At 37.9% G+C, this 21455-nt stretch overlaps 1 protein-coding gene across 6 annotated transcripts in view; it reads right to left on the reverse strand.

The window, feature by feature from the left end:
* Nucleotides 1–21455, reverse strand: part of KPNA3 (karyopherin subunit alpha 3) — a 91926-nt gene that overhangs the window by 39228 nt on the left and 31243 nt on the right. For 5 of the 6 annotated variants that reach the window (XM_027116353.1, XM_027116351.1, XM_027116356.1 and 2 more), the window contains one exon: nucleotides 1689–1733. In XM_027116353.1, the coding sequence (XP_026972154.1) occupies nucleotides 1689–1733 (45 nt within the window). Of the gene's footprint in view, nucleotides 1–1688; nucleotides 1734–9494; nucleotides 9534–21455 lie in introns of those variants that run through there. The other variant, XM_027116354.1, reaches the window with a different exon arrangement.

Raw genomic sequence — 21455 nt, forward strand, 5'->3', positions numbered from 1 at the left:
ATTAAATACAGAGGGCAGCACAAGTATAAAAGGAACAAATCACCAAATATAAATATAAGTGAATAGCTTAGATTTATAAGCATATCAGAAGGGCGAAAAAGCTTAAAACAGGAGAGGATTCTGAGTAATACTAAGACCAATACAGAAGTTTCAGAATTGTATTCCAAGCATGAAAAGTTAAGGGAAAGTGAAGGTTCACATCTGGGGAGAGCTGGTGTAATGTGAAGAGATAACAACAAATGAATAATTACTTAATTCCAATTTTATTCCTATCAGCTCTATTACAGAGAATGATCTTTACATGATGAATGAAAAACCAGATACAAAAGGATACACACCATTCTATTTATATAAAGTTCAAAATATGCAAAATATGTAAAATAACCTATAACATTAGAAATCAGGATAATGGTTGCCTTTGGGGGAAAGCAGAAACTGTGAAGGGGCCTTGGGATACAGGTAGTGTTTCTTTCTTGATCTAGGAGCTGGTTACACAAATGTGTTCACTTTTTGAAAATTCATCAAGCTGTACACTTAAGTTGTGTTGACTTTTCTGTAGGTGTGTTATATGTTAATAAAAAGTTAAAAAGAAAAGAAAAAGAAGCTAAGTCCAAAGTGTTACGACTGGCAAGGAGCTCACCTTACTTTATTAAGCTAAGGTTTAGTTCACTTCTCTGGTCCAAATGACCCAGGGAGCTGAAAAAATTTGCACTGATGTTAATCTGTAAGTATCCATGAAGTTAAGGAGTTGAAAGAACATGGGATTAGCAAGTATTTTTCGAATTTAATAAAAAATGGAGCAGAGGGGGTACAGGAGAATGGATCTCAGGAACTATATACTATACCAAGGAGCATAACATCGATGCTGAGTAAAAATTAATAACACAAAGTGGGTATGATAATACTTATTGAGTAAATAAATGCACAGGTCCATTTGATTCTAGTGACTCACTGAGAGAGTGTGTACTCTCAGAATCAAGACCTTCTTTCTCTCTAAAACTGAAAAGTTTCAAGATGATAATTTAATATATGAGTTTTAGGAGTGAATTAGATCAAGAAAATCTAATCTAAGACAAACACAAAGATTTAGAAATAAGTTTCAAATCTATTTTTTTAAATGTACATGTATATAGACAGAATTTATTATGTGTACTTTGTTAACTGGTAATTAAAATTTGCTTAAAATAAAATCTGATTGCATGAAAATACAATCTAATGAAGGTAATTCAAAAATAATGGAAGAAAAGAAATTTTAACAGTAGTTGCATTCAATTGGTAAGATATAAGATTATTCTACTTTATTTTTCTAAAATGTCTTTAACAAGCACATTTAACTTTTTTTTTTTTTTTTTCCACATTTAACTTTTACATGAGGAAGGTGGAGGAATTCTGTCTAGCACATAGCCCACATAGAAAGAGGTTATTAAGAAAAAACAATGGTAACTTCATCAGATGTTGTGAGAATTTCAATGACAGTGGTAAAGTACTTCACACAGTGCCTGGTAACTCAATAAATGGAAGTTTCTATAGATGTATACCATTATAAATTATTTAATGATGTATTTTTATGCTGTGTAGTTTTAGGGATGCCTACTAATTTGCCATAGTATTTTCATTATTCAAGTTATAAAAAATTTTAACATCAGAAAAAGTCTAATTATTTTTTATTAAACACAAATCACTCTTACCTTTCGCAGTTCAACTGTCACTTCATTTCTGTGTCTTCGCATTGTCTAAAAAGAAAAACAAAAATTTCATAAGTATCTAAATATTGATACTGCTAGTACATAAATTAAGGTCTCTGGCATTTAAGATTTAAATTTGTTTAAGATTCTATTTTTAAGGATTCATCAGTTTAGACTTTAAATGATGAACTACAGGAGGTTAAAAAGCCAAAACTCCTGTCTATTTTACTGGATGTCTGTTGGTTAGTTTTGTGGGGAGTGGGAGGTAGAGCTTGGCTGCCTAGGATCCATCCCCGTTTCCTAACTGCACCCAGGTTTCTATGGGGAATTATATACTCTCCACTGTGTACAGTCTTGATGGAACCATCTATTAAAGCATCTCACTTTCTCCTAGCAAAAACAGGGCATGAGCTTAAACTCAGCCAGCAGAACTCTCCCCTATAACTCTAAACCTAGAGCAAAATGGAAAGAAAAAAAAAAGCACATTAATTTCCAAAGGAAGCATTTGGACAAGGTAGTGAACCATGCCTATATCCTGAACTTGCTGTGTTCCTAGTTACCTGGTTTCCGTAACTCATTCTTTGAACCACCTCATATTCTTTTATTTTACTTTTCTGCTTTTTTCATCTTTTTATTATGGAAATAGAAAAGTTGAAGAGTAGTGGGCACAGAGAACACCCAGAGAGTAATTCAAACAATGGGACCCCAAGTGGTGAGTGCACAGGGGCAGGGCCCCAGGACAGAGCCAGAGGAGGTGGAAGAGGCAGCCGGGCTGGGGGTGGAGCACAGGAGACCCGAAGAAGGCGTGTCCCAGAGGCCAGGTGCCGACGGGCGGACGAGCCACAAGGAAGCCTCCAGAAACCCTGACAAGTGCTTGGGTGGAACCCTGGTGGGAAGGCCGCCATAGTTTCTAAAAAGCACCCAGCAAAGGTAACAGAGACGCTGAGTACTGGCAATCCTTTCAAGGAGTCTTGCTCCAGGCCAGCAGTTTGGGAACCTCAGAGTCCACACTGGTGAGGAAGCAGGGTCCTCGGGGGCACAGCGGTCCAGGACACCTTTTGAGCACTTCTCAAGCATCATGGCAGGCCCTTCTCACAGCAGCCCTGCTGGGTCGTCCTCATCGTCCCTGGTCCTCAGGTAAGAAAGCCTGTAGGGGTCCCCCGACTTTAAGGAGCGGCTCCTGGCCTCTCCTGGGGATGGAGTCCCAGGGCCCTGTGGGCAGGCACCACCTTGCTCCATCTGCAGGTGCACCGTCTCTAGAGGCTTCTTCTTTCTCTGAGTCGGCAGGGTCTGCCCGGAACCCCCACCTCATATTCTTCTAATAAATTATGGTTTTGCTCTTAAGTCAGCCAGAGCTGATTTTTGATGCTTGCAACTAATGTATCCTATTGCAAACGATTCATGTTTAAAAAAAGTAAACGCCTCATTGTCATGGCCTTAAAATCACATAAAAATGAAAATAAATTTGGGATAGATATTTTGTATCAAAAGATAAAGAAGTATCCTTCTACAATTTACTAAGAGGCTCTATCAGGAATGTCTTAACAGGAATTAGTGAAATGACTAGATATCCCTTCTCCCCTTGACATAGTGATATAATGCATTACTTTATTACACATACAAATATGATAAATGGTTACATTTTCAGAATAAAGGCTACATGTTATGGTATATTATTATTTTAATATACTGCTAGATTCAGTATGTTATTATTTTATTTAATGATTCTTTTGTTATGGTACCTCTGTCAAGTTTTCTTAAACTGCAGTGATAAATTAATCTCTTTGCAGGGAAAAAATATCCCATGGAACCCAAATTACAAACTTTGTTAAATATATTGAAATATTAACCTAGATATAAACTCGTGCTTAAATATAGATATATATTAAATATAAACAAAACTATCAAACAAAATTCAAATTAGTAACATTTATTTAATGTGATGGAATGATGCACTGATAAAACTATTATCACTAATAGGGTTCAAAAGTACAAAGAAAGAGCCCTGAATCTAATTCTATATTTAATATGTTTCTGCATTTAGGCTTCAACACTATCAATACAGAGAATGCTTTATGTATAAATCAATCATACAAACTGTAATAAATATTGAGCAATCAAATACCAATATTAATGAAGTGTTATTTGATCACTCTGTAAAGAAAGCTGTCTTTATTCACTTGAAGATTAGAATTGCACCAATTGTCAAAATTTGCCTGTATAAACACCTAATCCAATTGTTACTAGAGCTGAGAAGAAAAAGTATTTTCATTGCAATAACTATTACATTTAATTGTTTACAAATTGTTATAAGATAGTACACAACAAAAAGACCCAGGCAGCCTATCTCCTCCAAAATATGATCAAGTTACTGCTACACTGTAATTTCCATTAAAGTGCTACTTCAGCTTGGATAGAAGTGGTGAGCTAACTTCTGAAGTACTCTAAATTAGGAATCCACACTTCACAGGGGGTTAGTTAGCATGTGAAGTGCCCAAATCAGAGGTTAGCTCCCAATTAGTAAGTGTTTTGAATATCGACATCTGAATTTAGACATGTGTTTGTTAATTAGCATAAAAGATGTTGGAAATAATTTTATATTGCTGAACTGGAATTCTTCAAGATATACAGATTAACTAGAAACACTGTACAAGTGTCTTGATTCTTACCTGTTTGCGGTTTAAGAATCTGACAAGCCCTGCAATCTGTCTTCAGAGAAGTTTCTGAGTCTAAGTTTCCTTTTGATCCTGTGTCCCACCCCATCTTCGAGGATTCTGTCCGCTAATCCTAGTCAGATCTTTCTGGTATCTGCTGAGGGTTGAAGTTTTATTACAAGGTAGTAGAGTCTAAAAGAGCTAAACCCATAAAACAAGCTATATGACTTTTTGTGACTGCTTGCTAATACATGTTTGTATGGGTAGCAAATTCTGTCTAAGGCTTGTTTTATTATTTTATTATATATAACTCACTGGGAATTCCCTGGCGGTCCAGTGGTTAGGACTCAGCACTTTCACTACCAAGGGCCTGGATTCAATCCCTGGTTGGGGAATTGAGATCCCACAAGCCGCACAGAGCGGCCAAAAAGAAAGAAAAAAAAGAAAAAAGAAGAAAAATAACGTAACTCACTGATAGTAAAATTTCTAAGGAAAACCACCTATTGCCCTCACCTATCTATATAAAGGCCTCCTATTCATCTAAAAGAACCTATGAGTGTAAATGGCCAAATGGCTTAGGTCAGTTAACAACAGGTACTGACTACTATCTATGATACAAGTACCTTTGAGTTAGTCATCACTCATTCTCCTCTCTGTTTAAGTTACAGAAAAAGGCTTCTTCTTAGGGCCTCTCCTCCCTTACATTCTTCCCAAGTGAGCTCATCTACTCTTAAGTCTTCGATTACTGTTTGAAGACCACTCCCAAATATCTATCTTTATTCAGCTCTCTTGCCTGGGCTTCAAATCTGTAAGTATAATATTCACTCATTTGATAAAAATTTACTAAATTCAATCAAAATGCTCCAGGGCAATATGCCTGCAACTAGGAGGCAAGTATAGCAATTACAGTCTAGTACAGTGGTGAGCAAACTGCAGCCTATGGGCCAATTCTGGCAAGCTGTCTATTTTTGCAGGACCCCACAGGAATAGTTCGTATATTTTTAAGTGGTTACATTATAAATGATATTGTGTCTACATTAACTTAATTTTTGTCTCTTGGCCCACAAAGCCTACAATATTTACTATCTCTCCTTTTAAGAAAAAGTTTGCCAGCAGCTGTTCTAGGGAAAAAGATGGTAGTAATAAGCAGTAACACGAGTCTGTTAAATGTTAAGATAGGAAAGTAAATAATAAAGTTCTATACCAGAAGGAGACATGATCAGAGGGTCAGGAAAAGGCTCGCTGAAGAATTAAAATATGTGTGCACGTGTGTATGTTTAGGATTAGAGGACAGATAATTTTAAGGCCTCAAACTCAGCTGCTTAAATATCACACCTGCTCCCCCATCTTCCCCTCCCAAAAAAACACCCCCTACGATTCCATGAATATTCCCAATATTAGGAAACAGTGCAATCATCCAAACCGTTGCACGAACCCCCATCCTGGGAGATCATCCATGTCTACTCACTCTCATTCTCTGACATCCAATGGAGTCACCAAAATAGGATTCAAACCTTCTAGCTTTATTGCCACTATCCTAGACTAAGCCACCATCATGTCACATGTCACCCGGATCACTACTAGTCTCCTAGTCTCCTTCTACGCACTGAATCAGTTTTCCACAATGCAGCCAGATCATTCTTTTTTTTAATGCAAACCTGTGTTGCCATTCTCTTGAATAAAACCTCTCGATGGGACTTCCCTGGCGGTCTAGCGGTTAAGACTCTGTGCTTCCAATGCAGGGAGTGCAGGTTCAATCCCTGGTAGGGGAAATAAGATCCCACATGCCACACGGCCGAAAAAAAAGTTACCAAGACAGCCAAACCAAAACCCCATGGATAAAATCTACAAGATTGGGTGACAAGGTAACCCCACGAATTCTCAAATACAAGAAGGATCTGGTTAAATCACCAACTATAGGACTCACATGGGCTCAGCATATCTGCAGAAGGAAACACAAGAGCAGAAGTTACTGGGTAACTGAAGGACTTGAGGGGAGGAGAACCCCAAATCATGAATCGTTAGAGTTTAGAAAGGCAATTTGAGAATAGCTGCAAATGGAAGGGATCTTCTGCACATGCTAACGTTGTAAAATATGACGAGAGTAGACTCAAAAACAAGGGGCTGAAGTCCCCCTACCTGGAAAAAGCCCTATAACTGAAAATAAATTTCCGGGAAAAGAATTCCAAGTGATCTGGGCTTCCCTGGTGGTGCAGGGGTTAAGAATCTGCCTGCCAATGCAGGGCACATGGGTTCGAGCCCTGGTCCTGGAAGATCCCACATGCCGCGGAGCAAGTAAGCCCGTGCGCCACAACTACTGAGCCTGCGCTGTAGCACCCACGAGCCACAACTACTGAAGCCTGCGCACCTAGAGCCCGTGCTCCGCAACAAGAGAAGCCGCCGCAAAGAAAAGCCCGCTCACCGCAACAAAGAGTAGCCCCCGCTCTCAGCAACTAGAGAAAACCCGCGTGCAGCAGCGAAGACCCAATGCAGCCAAAAATTAAATAAATGAATAAATAAATTTATAAACAAACAAACAAAAAAAGAATTCCAAGTGATCAAGACATGCTCAATTGGGGCAAAGTAAAGAGAGGATCCAGATCAAAGTGGGTTAGTGAAACAAGAGCCAGATCTCAGAAAATAGGAAGATATATAAATAAATAAATATATATATATTTTATTTAATCACTTAAAAAAAACAGAAGGGGGTCTAGAGTGGTAAAGCTAGAAAAGCTATTCTGACCCCCCACTCACTCCAAAGAGTTCAGGAAAACCTATTATAAAGTATACAATATAAAAGGGTTGGGGTCAAATTCTATGCCATAAGACACAAGGAGCAGAATGATGCAATAAAAGACTACCAAAAAGCTGTACCAACAAAACATGTAAAAATTATATCCTAGAGAATGATAGAAGATGTGAAAGAACATTATAATCAGAATTAGAAACACTCAGTAATGAGGTACTAGAAATCAGGAAAGAATCTGAAATAAAAGAAAAAAATATTTCAGAAAGGAAACCTAACCAAGAACAATAACACAACAGGTAATGCTTAAGAGATATAGAATGTGCAAAGAACTAAAATTTTAATAAAAAAGAAATGAAGGTGAAAATTATTAGAATTAAAGTGACAATAAAGATAATAATTAAAGGGGAAAATATCCTGAAACTAAAAGACTTGAAATAAAATGCTGAAAAAGCACACAATGTACCTGGGAAATCAATCCAGAAAAACCAATACCATAATATATTAGAAAGACTAATGGATTTCAAAAAAAAGAAAAAGAAAAAAAGAAAGAAAAGAGAAGAGAAAAGACAAGACAGATGCCTCTGGATGTCAGATATGTATACACACACACATATGGCAGATCTGATAAGTGAGTCCAACAAGGTCACAGGATACAAGATAAAAATATAAAAATCTATTTGTACGTCTATATACTAGCAATGAACACATGGGCATCAAAATTAAAAATACAGAGAATATTCTAATTTCATTCTTTTATATGTAGCTGTCCAGTTTTCCCAGCACCACTTTTTTTTTTTAATATTTATTTATTTATTTTGGCTGTGCTGAGTCTTAGCTGCAGCACACAGCATCTTCGTTGTGGCGTGCAGAATCTTTAGTTGTGGCATGCGGACTTCTTAGTTGCGGCATGCAGACTCTTAGTTGTGGCATGCATGAGGGATCTAGTTCCTGACCAGGGATCAAAACCGGGCCCTCTGCATTGGGAGAGCGGAGACTTACCCACAGGACCACCAGGGAAGTCCTAGCATCACTTATTGAAGAGACTGTCTTTACTCCATTGTATATTTTTGCCTCCTTTGTCATAGATTAATTGACCATAGGTGTGTGGGTTCATTTCTGGGCTTTCTATCCTGTTCATTGATCTATATTTCTATTTTTGTGCCAGTACCATACCATTTTGATTACTTTAGCTTTGTAGTATAGTCTGAAGGCAGAGAGTCTGATTCCTCCAGCAATATACTAGCAATGAACACATGGGCATCAAAATTAAAAATACAAACAATATCATTAATAATCTCTCAAAAAAATAAATACTTAGGTACGAACCTAACAATACATGTACAAGATATAGATGTTGAAAATGATACAACACTGATGAAGGAATTCAAGAATCTAAAAAAAAATAGAGAGACACACTGTGTTCATGGATTGGTAGACTCAATTTGATGTCAATTCTCCTCACAATGATATATAGACTTAGCATAATTGCTTTCAAATCCCAGTAATACTAAAGTTTATACAGAAAGCCAAAGTAATTAGAATAGCTAAAATAATTTTGAGGAAAAAAAAAGTGGGAGGAATCAGTCTATCTAACTTCAAGATTTATTATATAGCTATAGTAATAAACACTTGTGTGATATTGGTGAAGACATACATACACTGATCAATGGAATAGAATAGAGAACACAAAACAGACCTACATAAGTATGCTCAGCTGACTTTTGACAAAGGTATGAAAGCAATTCAATGGAGGAAAGTTAGATTCTTCAACAAATGATGCTGTTCAGGTAGATATTGATAGACAAATATATGAACCTCAACTTAAGACTCATACCTTACACAGAAAATAAAACAAAATGAATCATGCTTAAAAGTAAAACTATAAACTAATTTTTTAGAAGAAAATTAAGAAAGAAACTTTAGGATCTAGAACTAGGCAAAGAGTTCTCAGACTTGACCCTAAAAGCATGATCCACAAAAGGAATAACTGGTAAACTGGACCTCATCAAAATGTTAACATTTTGCTCTGAGAAAGCTTCCATGTGGCGAGGATGAAAACACAAGCTAGAGACAGAAAAAAAAATCTGCAAACCACATATATATGATAAAGGACTGGTATCTGGAATATACAGAGAACTCTTACTCAAAATTAGAATACACAATCAATTAAATTAGAAAACAGGCCAAAGAAATGAAGAGACATTTCATCAGAGGATATACAGATGGCAAGTAAGTATATGAAAAGATGTTCAATGTTATTAGCCATTAGGGAAATGCAAATTAAAACCAAAATGAGTTATTACTACACACCTATCAGAACAGCTAAATTAAATAACTGAGACAACACAAATGCTGGGAAAGATGTGGAGAAACTCCTACATTGCTGGTGGGAATGTAAAACGATACCTGGAAAATCATTTTTTTTTTTTGCGGTACGCGGGTCTCTCACAGCTGTGGCCTCTCCCGTTGCGGAGCACAGGCTCCGGACGCGCAGGCTCAGCGGCCATGGCTCACGGGCCCAGCTGCTCCGCGGCATGTGGGATCCTCCCAGACTGGGGCACGAACCCGTGTCCCCTGCATCGGCAGGCGGACTCCCAACCACTGCACCACCAGGGAAGCCCCCGGAAAATCATTTCTTAAAAAACTAAACATGCAAAAAAAAGAAAAAAAAAAAAACTAAACATGCAAATACATTGGACTTAGCAACTACTGAACATTTATTCCAGAGAAATGAAAACTTAGGTTCACAAGAAACCTGTACACAAGTGTTTATAGAAGCTTTATTCATAATAACCCAAACCTGGAACCCAGACATTCTTCGCAGTTTAAAGAAACTGTGGTACATCCATACCACGGAATGCTATCCAACAATAAAAAGGAATAAACTATTGATACAAGCGACAGCTTGGATGAATCTCCAGGGAATTATGCTAAGAGAAAACAAACCAATGCCAAAAGGTTATATACCATATGATTACATTTATATAACATTCTTCGAGTAACAAAATTATAGAAATGAAGAAGAGATTAGTGGTTGCCAGGGGCTGAGGAGGGGGCAGGATGGGAGGAAGTGAGCATGGCTACAAAATGGCAACATGAGAGATCCCTGTGGTGATGGAAATGTTTTATATCTTGACTGTGTAAATATCAATATTTTACTATAAAGCTGCAAGACGTTACCATTGGGGGAACTGAGTAAAGGGTCTCTCTGTATTGTGTTCTACAATTGCAGGTGATTCTACAATTATCTCAAAATAAAGGTCAATTTTTAGAAACTTTTAAAGGGAACTCCCTGGTGGTCCAGTGGTTTAGGACTCAGTGCTTTCACTGCCGAGGGCACGGTTCAATCCCTGGTCCCACAAGCTGCACAGCACAGCCACAAAAATAAATAAATAAACAAGCAAACCTTTTTTTAAAAAAAACCTTTCTAAAAAAGGGGTATATTTTACATCAGATGCTGAGGAGGGGAAGAAGAGGTCACTACCAATTTCCAAAATGCACAAAATAGGGAAGCAGTAGATAATAACTAAAAGAGAAGGGACTAAATAAAGCTAACTAACCACCATAACAAAAATATAAACCTTCTAAAATATCAAAAAACATACTGAAAGGGCTTCCCTGGTGGCAGAGAGGTTTAGAATCCGCCTGCCAATGCAGGGGACACGGGTTCAAGCCCTAGCCTGGGAAGATCCCACATGTGGTAGAGCAACTAAGCCCATGTGCCACAACTACTGAGCCTGTGCTCTAGAGCCCACGAGCCACAACTACTGAGCCCACGTGCCACAAGTACTGAAGCCCACGCGCCTAGAGCCCACGCGCCTAGAGCGCATGCTCCACAACAAGAGAAGCCACCGCAATGAGAAGGCCATGTGCCACAACGAAGAGTAGCCTCCGCTTGCCACAACTAGAGAAAGCCCGCGTGGGGCAACAAAGACCCAATGCAGCCAAAAATAAATTAAGGGAAAAAAAAAAAGACTCAAAGCCTTCTCTAAAAAAAAAAAAAAAAAACTGAAAGAAATACATAAAATAGATTGCATAGAACTATTTTACACATAAATATATGGGAATAGGGAGGAAATAAGGTAGAGAGCTCAAGGAAACTAGGCTACATTTGACTTTAGAACTGTACGAAATTGAATTATATATGTGTATGACAAAATTAAACTTTAAGAAAAAGCAATCCATAAAAATTTTTAAAAATTTATGAACCTAAATGTGCATCCAGTTGGTAGCATAGTCATACTATCCTATGTAACTTTTCAACACAGTAATCTGTATATTCCCAGTCAACCCTAAAGACAAGAGAAGCCTGCATTTGTATAATTGACACTTTATTAAAATTTTGCCCTTTTCAAAACACAGGCCCTGGGTTTCCCTGGTGGCGCAGTGGTTGAGAGTCCGCCTGCCGATGCAGGGGAAGTGGGTTCGTGCCCCGGTCCAGGAAGATCCCACATGCCACGGAGCGGCTGGGCCCGTGAGCCATGGCCGCTGAGCCTGCGCGTCCGGAGCCTGTGCTCCGCAACGGGAGAGGCCACAACAGTGAGAGGCCCGCGTACCGCAAAAAAAAAAACAACAAAAAACAAAAAACACAGGCCCTATAGAACATATTGTTTACATATAATTTCATGTGGTTTTAGAGCCATCAGAAAGCCTCTATCAACTCCAGGTTAAGACTCTCTATAACAAAAATAAATAAATAATTTCACAAAAGGACAGGAAGGAACTTTTTGGGGTGATGGAAGTATTCTAAAACTGGATTTTGGTGATGGTTGCACAACTGAAAAATTTACTAAAATTCAAACTTTATACTAACAATGAGCAAATTATACTATATATAAACTATACCTAAATAACCCTGTTTTTAAAATTCTCTACAATACAGATATTTATATACTTGTTCCTTGGGCTACCCAGTCTGTTTTTCTAAATACACTAATTGAAGCAAATGTAAAAATTTTACTTGCAGAGAAGGAGGTAGAAGGCTATATAAGGATATAAAATTGGCCTGTCAAGTGGTGATACTGTTAGAAAACAATAGCTCTGGGACAATAAAAACTAAATTTGCCACCAACTGGTTCATTCATGTTTCAAGGTATTTATGCCAAAGCTGACTTCTGAAAAGCAATGGAAGCCCCAGGGCAGTGAAATGATAGTCTTCAATGTGCTGAAGGAACATTAACTTTAAACTCAGAATTCTTATAAAGAAGGAGTTGTAGAATTTAAATACCACCACTTTACGACAGTTAACAAATTAATGGATCTAGGCAATGTTCATCAATGGTTGCTAATACCACAAAAAGAAAGAACCCAACATTATGTACCACCTAATAAAAATTATATGTTACCCATGAAAGTGAAAAGCCAACCCATGGAATGAGAAAAGATTTGCAAATCATATATCTGATAAGGGACTTGTATCTAGACGACATAAATGGACCCTTACCATTCAATAATAAGACAATACAATTTTAAAATGAACAAAGGATCTGAATAGACAGTTCTCCAAAGAAGATAAACAAATGGTCAATAAGCACATGAAAAGATGTTCAACATAATTAGCAATCAGAGAAACAGAAATCAAAATCACGAGACACACATTAAAATGGATAAAATAAAGAAGACAGCTAAGTACTGGTGAGAATGTGGAGAAACTGGAAACTCTCATACACTGCTGGTGGGATTGCAAAATGGTGTAGCCACTGAAAAACGGTCTGGGTGTTCCTCAAAAGGTTAAAAACATTGAGTCATGACATGATTTAGCAACTCTACTCCTAGTATATACCCAAGAGACATGAAAACATGCCTGTACAAAAACTTGTACATGAATGTTCATAGCAACTCTATCCACAATAGCCAAAAAGTGGAAATAAATGTCCATCAACTGATGAATACATACATATAATGTGGTATATCCATACAATGGAAACTCATTCGGCAATACAAAGGAATGAAGTACTAACGTATACTAATAACATGCAAGAACCTTGAAAACATTATGCTAAATGAAAGAAGTCAGTCACAAAAGGCTACATATTATATGATTCCATTCATATAAATGTCCTGAATAGACAAATCTATAGAGATAGAAAGTAGATTAAGGAATTCCCTGGTGGTCCAGTGGTTAGGGCTCCACGCTTCCACTGCAGGGGGCACAGGTATTGATCCCTGATTCCACATGCCTAGCTGCACGGAAAGGAAGGGAGCGAGGAAGGAAGGGAGGAAGATTAGTTGGGGGGGGAGGAGGGAATGGGGAATGAATCCTAAAGGACGCAACATTCCTTTTTGTGGTAAAGAAAATATTCTAAAATTGGATATGGTGATGGTTGCACAACTCATATTTAGTATGAATATGCTAAAAATAAGCATACTGAGCAGATATGAAAATGTATGTGAATTATATCTCAAAATGTTTGTTTTTTTTATAGTATATAATACCACATACAAATCAGACTTGGGGAAGGGAGGGAGCGAGGAAGAAAGGAAGGAAGGAAGGGAGGAAAGGAGGGAGGGAGGGAGGGAGGGAGGGAGGAAGGAAGGAAAGAAAAAGAAAGAAAAAAAGAAAGAAAGAAAGAAGGAAGGAAGGGTACAAAGCCTTTAAATTTAACAACCAATTTACCGGAAATAAAAAGAACAGGACATACTAAACATCAAGAGGTTGCAATCAGCAAAATTCAGGATAAACAACCCCATTTCTCTAACAACAACAAGCAACAAGGCAAAAGGGGAAGGGGGAGTGGCTTGGGAAATGGAGTAGGAACCTATAGATTGACAGAGATTTAAAAGACATATCAACCAATCACAATACATGGACCTTATCTGGATACTGATCCAAACAAACTATAATGTGATTTATACATACATTAGCACGTGTTCATGTGTGTTATATATAAAAGACAGCTGGGGAAATCTGAACACTGGATATTTAATACTAAGTTACTACTATTAATTATGTTTAGCTGTAATTTTAAAAATTACTAACTTTTAAAGATATATTATAAAGTATATACAGATTAGAGTAGAAAATAAATTCACCAATAGAAGATATCCCTCAAATAAACCCAAACATACATGGACACTCGATATGATAGAGATGGCATTGCAGACAACTGGGAAAAAGACAGGCCATTCAATAAATGGTCCTGAGCCAAATAATTATCCATGTGGGGGAAAAAAAGAAACTAGATACCTACTATACCACCATACAGAAAAGTCAACTCCAGATGGTTTGAAAATTTATAAAAGCAACAGTGAGTTTTTAAAGAAAAATATCTTTACGATCCCTAAGTGGAGAAAGATTTCTTAAAAGCAGAATACAAAAATGCTAAAACCAGAAGAATAACTTCATTAAAATTTAGAATTTCTGTTCTTTGAAAGATGCCACACAGAAAGTGAAAAAAGAAACCAAACCAGAAGAATACTTGAAGCATGAACAATAATTAATAAATATCCAGAATATACAAAGTACTCATACATCACTGGGAAGACAGGAGAAAGACAAGAAAAGGCATTTCAAAGAAGATAAAACAATAATGCCAACATGAAAAGGTGGTCAACCTCATTACTCAGGAAGATACAAATTAAGACCACAGTGAGACACCATTTTGCACTCAAGATCGCCAAAACATTAGTAGGTATAACATCACCGAGTGTTCATGAAGATGTAGAGCAACTGGTGAGATGTCAGTTGGTACAACCATTTTGGGGAGAAAATTTGGCAAAATATAGTAAAGATGAAAAATACCCAAGTACACAACAATTCTACTCCAAGGTATATAAATCCTACAGAAATTCTTACATATACCCATCATGAGATATATATAAGTGGTTTCTGGCATCACTGGTTTGTAATGGCAAAAAATTTTGAAAACAACTCAAATGTTCATTAAAAAGAAAACAAATGGAATTGTGAGACAATAATTACTCAGCAATGAGGATGAATGAACTACAGCTACACAAATGAATCCAGAAATGTTAAAAAAATTTTTTTATCTTTTCCTGTTACAAATACAGTATGAATATTTCATATAAAAAAACAAGCAAGCAAAATTAAATGCTATGTTATTTCAGGATACAGACATATATGGTAAATCTGGAAAAGCAAAGTAATGATTTACACATATTTATGACAGTGGCTTACTTTTTTTTTTTTCTTTTATATGTGGAATTAAATCACACATGCTCTGGCTCTGGAGTCACACATGCAATTTCACTACAACACAGAGGCCCAACCCCCAGGGTACAAGTCCCCCAGCCCTGCCATGGCCAGTACAGCGACAGGAGAATTGAACAAGAATGTCACTACTTAGGCGTGGATTACTTCTGGTAGGAAGCTAGGGATGGGAATCAGAGAAATAGCTTTTGTTCTAGTTCTTAAATTGAGTACTGGATTCATGGATATCTCCTTTATTATTGCTTCAAAACTTATATCTACATTATCTATTTTTGTATATCAAATGTTACAAAATTTTTTTAATGTTTAAAGGAAAGAAAATAGCACTACTGATATATAACCATGCATTTGAGTTGTCAATAGTTGTGATCCATTGACATTTTGCCTCCCATCTCACTTGTGACCAGTAGCATCAACACACCAAACTGGAGTCATGCAGAGTGTAAACTAATACTAATAATTCCCCATCAGATTTCAGTCCTAAGAATGTGATCCAGAAAACACTGACAATCTCAGTATCACTCCAGTCTAATTCAAACTCTCATTCACCTTCTCATACTACACTTTGCTCTGGGTTAGTACTTCTCAAATTTTTAGCCTGCATCAGAATAAACTGGCTTTGTTAAAACACACACTGCTGGGCTCCATTCCCAGATTTCTCAGCAACAGGTCTGGGGTAAGGGTTCAGAATTTGTTTCAAACAAGATCCCAGATGAGGACTTCCCTGGTGGTGCAGTGGTTAAGAATCCACCTGCCAATGCAGGGGATTCGGGCTCGAGCCCTGGTCTGGGAAGATCCCACATGCTGTGGAGCAACTAAGCTCGTGCACCACAACTACTGAGCCCGTGTGCCACAACTACTGAAGCCCACGTGACTAGAGCCCATGTTTCGCAACAAGAGAAGCCACCACAATGAGAAGCCCGCGTACCGCAACGAAGAGTAGCCCCCGCTCGCCTCAACTAGAGAAAGCCCGCGCATAGCAATGAAGACCCAACGCAGCCAAAAATCAATCAATCAATCAATAAATAAAAATGATCCCAGACGATGCTGATGTTGATGCTGCTGGTCCAAGGAACCACACTCTTAATCACTGCTCTAGGTTTTATTTTCTTCCATAAAATATCCAACAAAATTATCATTAAATTAGAAAGTACCCAAAATTATACTGAACAATTTTCCTCTAAGGTTTAATGTAAATTATTCAACACACACTGAATACATATTGTACAAATTACATGAGTGCACTATCCTACAATGGCACAATACAGTGGTTAGAAACGTTTGCTCTGGAGTCAGCGGTCTAGGGTTAAATTCTGGCTCTCCCACACGCAAAGCTGATGACACTCTGGGAATGTTACTGGTCTCTCTACCTCAGCTTCTTTCTCTATGAAATAATAACAGTGCCTCATAGGATTACTGCAACAAATGAGTCAAATTCATGTTAAATGTTTATAATGGGAACAGTGCGTGGCATAGAAAGCCTCAAAGAATATTAGCTATCTTCTTCATCATTAATGATGCTTCCATATTCCTCATGTGTCAGCATCAATGTTGCATCTATCTCCATACCACTTCAAGACCACTGCTTCTACCCAGCTGTGGAAAAGGTTTATACCATTTAACCATATCACCTTGTGCCCATTCTCATTTCTGTCACCAGTGCCCTTATAATCACTAACGACTAGCAGCTGGCTTAGTTTTCCTCTCCAAACCAACTTCTGACCACATCCCTGGTGTCTTCAGCAACACTTCAAACAGCCCAGTTCAACAGGCTGGCCAGGTACAGGTTCTTCTTTTTTTCTAAGTTTCCAGCAATCCTTTCATCAAGAACCAGCCAGAGATCTGCCAGGCCAATCAGGATAAATTTTGGATGTTTTACATTTCATTCAAAAACTCTGGAACGGTCAACATTTTAATATGAAATGGGTAGACTTTCCCTTAAACACTATGTACAATGTTCTCTAATTTGAAGAATCTCTGACCCTAGTGGCAAAACTCTCCCTACATCCAATTAAGGCATTAAACAATTTCCCATTAATTAGCCATTTGACAGACTGATCTAGATCCACAAAGATTACTTTAGTCTCTTAGCTCCTTGACTTTCTCCCAATTTATTAACCCCTTCCTGTTTTTGCTTCATTCTCACATAGCCCTCATACTTCAACACCTTTGCCCCTTGTATTTCAATCTTGTTGCCCTGGCAAAAAGCTAACCTTGGGTCACTTCAAGTCTCACTGCAAAAGCTGGGCTGCTAAATGTTGCAAGAGAAAACAAAAACAAACCTCCACCTCCAATATGGGTATTATCAACTATAGGTCTCCAATCTCTATTAAACTCTCAATGCTTGCTGTTTGGAAATCTTTCCAGCCTTCCCTAGGTAGGTTTTCTACAAAAAGCTACTGCTCTCAAGCCCCCTTTTCCATACCCTCCTTCCTCTCTGCAGAAAACCAGGCCTTCTGTTTATTTATTTTTATTGGAGTATAACTGCTTTACAATGTTGTGTTAGTTTCTGCTGTACAATTAAGTGAATCAGCTATATGTACACACATACCCCCTCCCTCCCACCCACCCCCCAATCCCACCCATCTAGGTCATCACAGAGCACCAAGCTGAGCTCCCGATACTATACAGCAGGTTCTAACTAGCTATTTTACACTTGGCAGTGTATACATGTCAATCCTAATCTCCCAATTCGTTCCCTCCCCCACCACCCCTGGCATCCACATGTCTGTTTTCTATGTCTGCGTCTCTATTCCTGCCCTAGAAATAGGTTCATCTGTACCATTTTTCTAGATTCCACATATATATGCGTTAATATACGATATTTGTTTTTCTCTTTCTGACTTACTTCACTCTGTATAACAGACTCTAGGTCTATCCACAGCTCTACAAATGACCCATTTTTGTTCCTTTTTATGGCTGAGTGATATTCCCCAATTTCGTTCCTTTTTATGGCTGAGTGATATTCCACTGTATATATGTACCACATCTTTATCCATTCACCTGTTGTTGGACATTTAGGTTGTTTCCATGTCCTGGCTATTGTAAATAGTGCTGCAAATGAACACTGGGGTACATGTGCCATTTTGAACTATGGTTTTCTCAGGGTATATGCCCAGTGGTGGGATTGCTGGGTCATACACAGTAGTTCTATTAGTTTGTTAAGGAACCTCCATACTGTTCTCTATAGTGGCTGTATCAGTTTACATTCCCACCAACAGTGTAAGAGGGTTCCCTTTTCTCCACACCTTCTCCAGAATTTATTGTTTGTAGATTTTATGATGATGGCCATTCTGACCGGTGTGAGGTGATACCTCACTGTAGTTTTTCATTTGCATTTCTCCGATAATTAGTGATGTTGAGCAGCTTTTCATGTGCCTCTTGGCCATCTGTATGTCCTCTTTGGAGAAATGTCCATTTAGGTCTTCTGCCTATTTTTTGATTGGATTGTTTGTTTTTTTAATATTGAGCTGTATGAGCTGTTTATATATTTCGGATATTAATCCTTTGTCCATTGATTCGTTTGCAAATATTTTCTCCCATTCTGACAGTTGTCTTTTGGCTTTGTTTATAGTTTCCCTTGCTGTGCAAAAGCTTTTAAGTTTCATTAGGTCCCAGTTGTTTACTTATTATTTTATTTATTTCCATTACTCTAGGAGGTTGGTCAAAAAAGATCTTGCTGTGATTTATGTGGAAGTGCGTTCTTCCTGTTTTCCTCTAAGAGTTTTATAGTGTCTGGTCTTACATTTAGGTCTTTAATCCATTTTGAGTTTATTTTCATGTATGGTGTTAGGGACTGTTCTAATTTCATTCTTTTACGTGTAGCTGTCCAGTTTTCCCAGCACCACTTATTGAACAGACTGTCTTTTCTCCATTGTATATCCTTGCCTCCTAGTTGACCAAAGGTGTGTGGGTTTATCTCTGGGCTTTCCATCCTATTCTATTAATCAATATTTCTGTTTTTGTCAGGCCTTCTATTTATTAAGAAAAAAGAAACCATTAGATAGTAGCAATTCCCTCAACTTCATTTCATGCACTGCACCTCCACATTTCCTCCTCAATCCCATCCCCAATAAACTGCATCTTCAAACATCCTTCTTTCCTTTCATTCTAACACAGTGACAGGGTCTATCTTTCTTTTTTTTTTTTGCGGTACACGGGGCCTCTCACTGTTGTGGCCTCTCCCGTTGCGGAGTACAGGCTCCGGATGCGCAGGCTCAGTGGCCATGGCTCACGGGCCCAGGCGCTCCGCAGCATGTGGGATCTTCCCGGACCGGGGCACGAACCCGTGTTCCCTGCATCAGCAGGCGGACTCTCAACCACTGCGCCACCAGGGAAGCCCGACAGGGTCTTTCTTCATCAAATATCCCCTCTCCCGTTTTTCAACCTCTATTTCTCATCATCATGAGTCAACTCAAGTCTCTTTCATATTTTTTAAAAAAGAAAAAAAAAACCTCTTCCTCAACCTACATTTTCTTCTGACTACTGTCTTCCTTAACCAAAATTCTTTAAAGAATAGTCTACACTGTTTTCCACTTCTTCACTTCCATTCACTTAGCTAGCTCCCATAAAATTCCATTTACACTGCTTTTGCTAACATCATCAGCAATCTTCTATTCATGAAACACAGTCCTTATGTGGCATCTATGCAGGAGAACACTGTTAACCATTCATTCTTACCTCCTTGACTTCCATAATACCATCCTCTTTGGCCTTCTTCTTCATCCATGCGTGATGTTCTTCCCTTATGTTCTGTCTATAACCCTGTAGGCCATTCATCTACTCACTCTACAAACTCTGTCTAGAATATTATATTTCCATGGCTTCACTTATCAACTACATACTAATAATTGAATCATCTGGGTTTGTTTACTGATGAATTCTGAAACGTAATGATGTGCAACTTTTCAGTAAGGTTATAAACATATGTATTAGGAAACATTTAGTTAATCTTTAAATATAGGGAAATATTTTTATCTGGTGTTTAAAACAGTATAGTGTTCTGCCTACCTATGTAGAGTCTAGGTTGCAATTAGTCAATACATCACAGTGGAACCATTGCTCCTTTTGCTTGCTGTTGTTACAACAGCTTTGAGATATAAATTCACAAACCACACAACTGCGCCATTTAAAGTGGACAAATTCAATGGTTTTTAGTATACTCACAGAGTGTGCAACCACCACCAAAATCAATTTGAGTATTTTTCCTTTTTCTTTTCTTTTTTTAAAAAAATTTTTGGCCACTCTGCACGGCACGCGAGATCTTAGTTCCCAGGCCAGGGATCGAACACCTGCCCCCTGCAATGGAAGCGGGGAGTCTTAACCACTGGACCACCAGGCAAGTCCCCAGAGTATTTTCATCACTACAAAAAGAAACCTCATTTCCTTTAGCAGTCACCTCCCCATTCTACCCAACTCCCACCTCAGTCCTATGCAACATTTATCTACTTTTTGTCTCTAAAGATTTGCCTCTTCTGGACAGTCATATAAATAGAATCATACATTATATTTTTTTTGTAACTGGTTTCTCCACTTAGCATAACGTTTTCAAGGTTCATTCATGTTGTTACCTTTTATCAGTACTACATTCCTTTTGTTGCTGAATAATACTCCATTGTAAGCATATACCACATTTATCCACTCGTTAGCTGACAGACATCTGGATTATTTCTACTTTTTTACTATTATGAATAAGTTTTGTGGAGAAATGTTTTTATTTCTTTGGGGTACACAACCGGGAATGGAATTGCTGCATCATATTGTAACTCAATGTTTAACCTTCTGAAGCTGCCAAACTGTTTTCCAAAGAGGTTATACCATTTTTACAATCCCACCAACAATGATGAGGGTTTTCGTTTTGCCACATTCTCACCAACATCTGTAATTATCTGTTATTATTCTAGCCATCCTAGTGGGTTTTGTGAAGTGGCATCTCATTGTGACCAATGATATTTACCATCTTTTCATGAGCTTATTGGCCATCTGTATATTTTTTTTGGAGAAATGTCTATCCAAGTCTATTGCCCATTTCTGAATTGGGTTGGCCTTTCACTATTGAGTTTTAAGAGTCCTTTATATACTTTAGATACAAATCCCTTATCAGACATAATTTGCAAATACTTTCCTGCGTTCTGTGGGTTTCTTTTCTTTTCTTTTCTTTTTTTTGCGGTACGCGGGCCTCTCACGCTGTGGCCTCT

This window comes from Aethalodelphis obliquidens, unplaced genomic scaffold (genome assembly GCF_003676395.1).
Source record: "Aethalodelphis obliquidens isolate GAN/ISIS:26980383/991018 unplaced genomic scaffold, ASM367639v1 scaffold16, whole genome shotgun sequence".
In the NCBI taxonomy this organism is placed as follows: domain Eukaryota; kingdom Metazoa; phylum Chordata; class Mammalia; order Artiodactyla; family Delphinidae; genus Aethalodelphis; species Aethalodelphis obliquidens.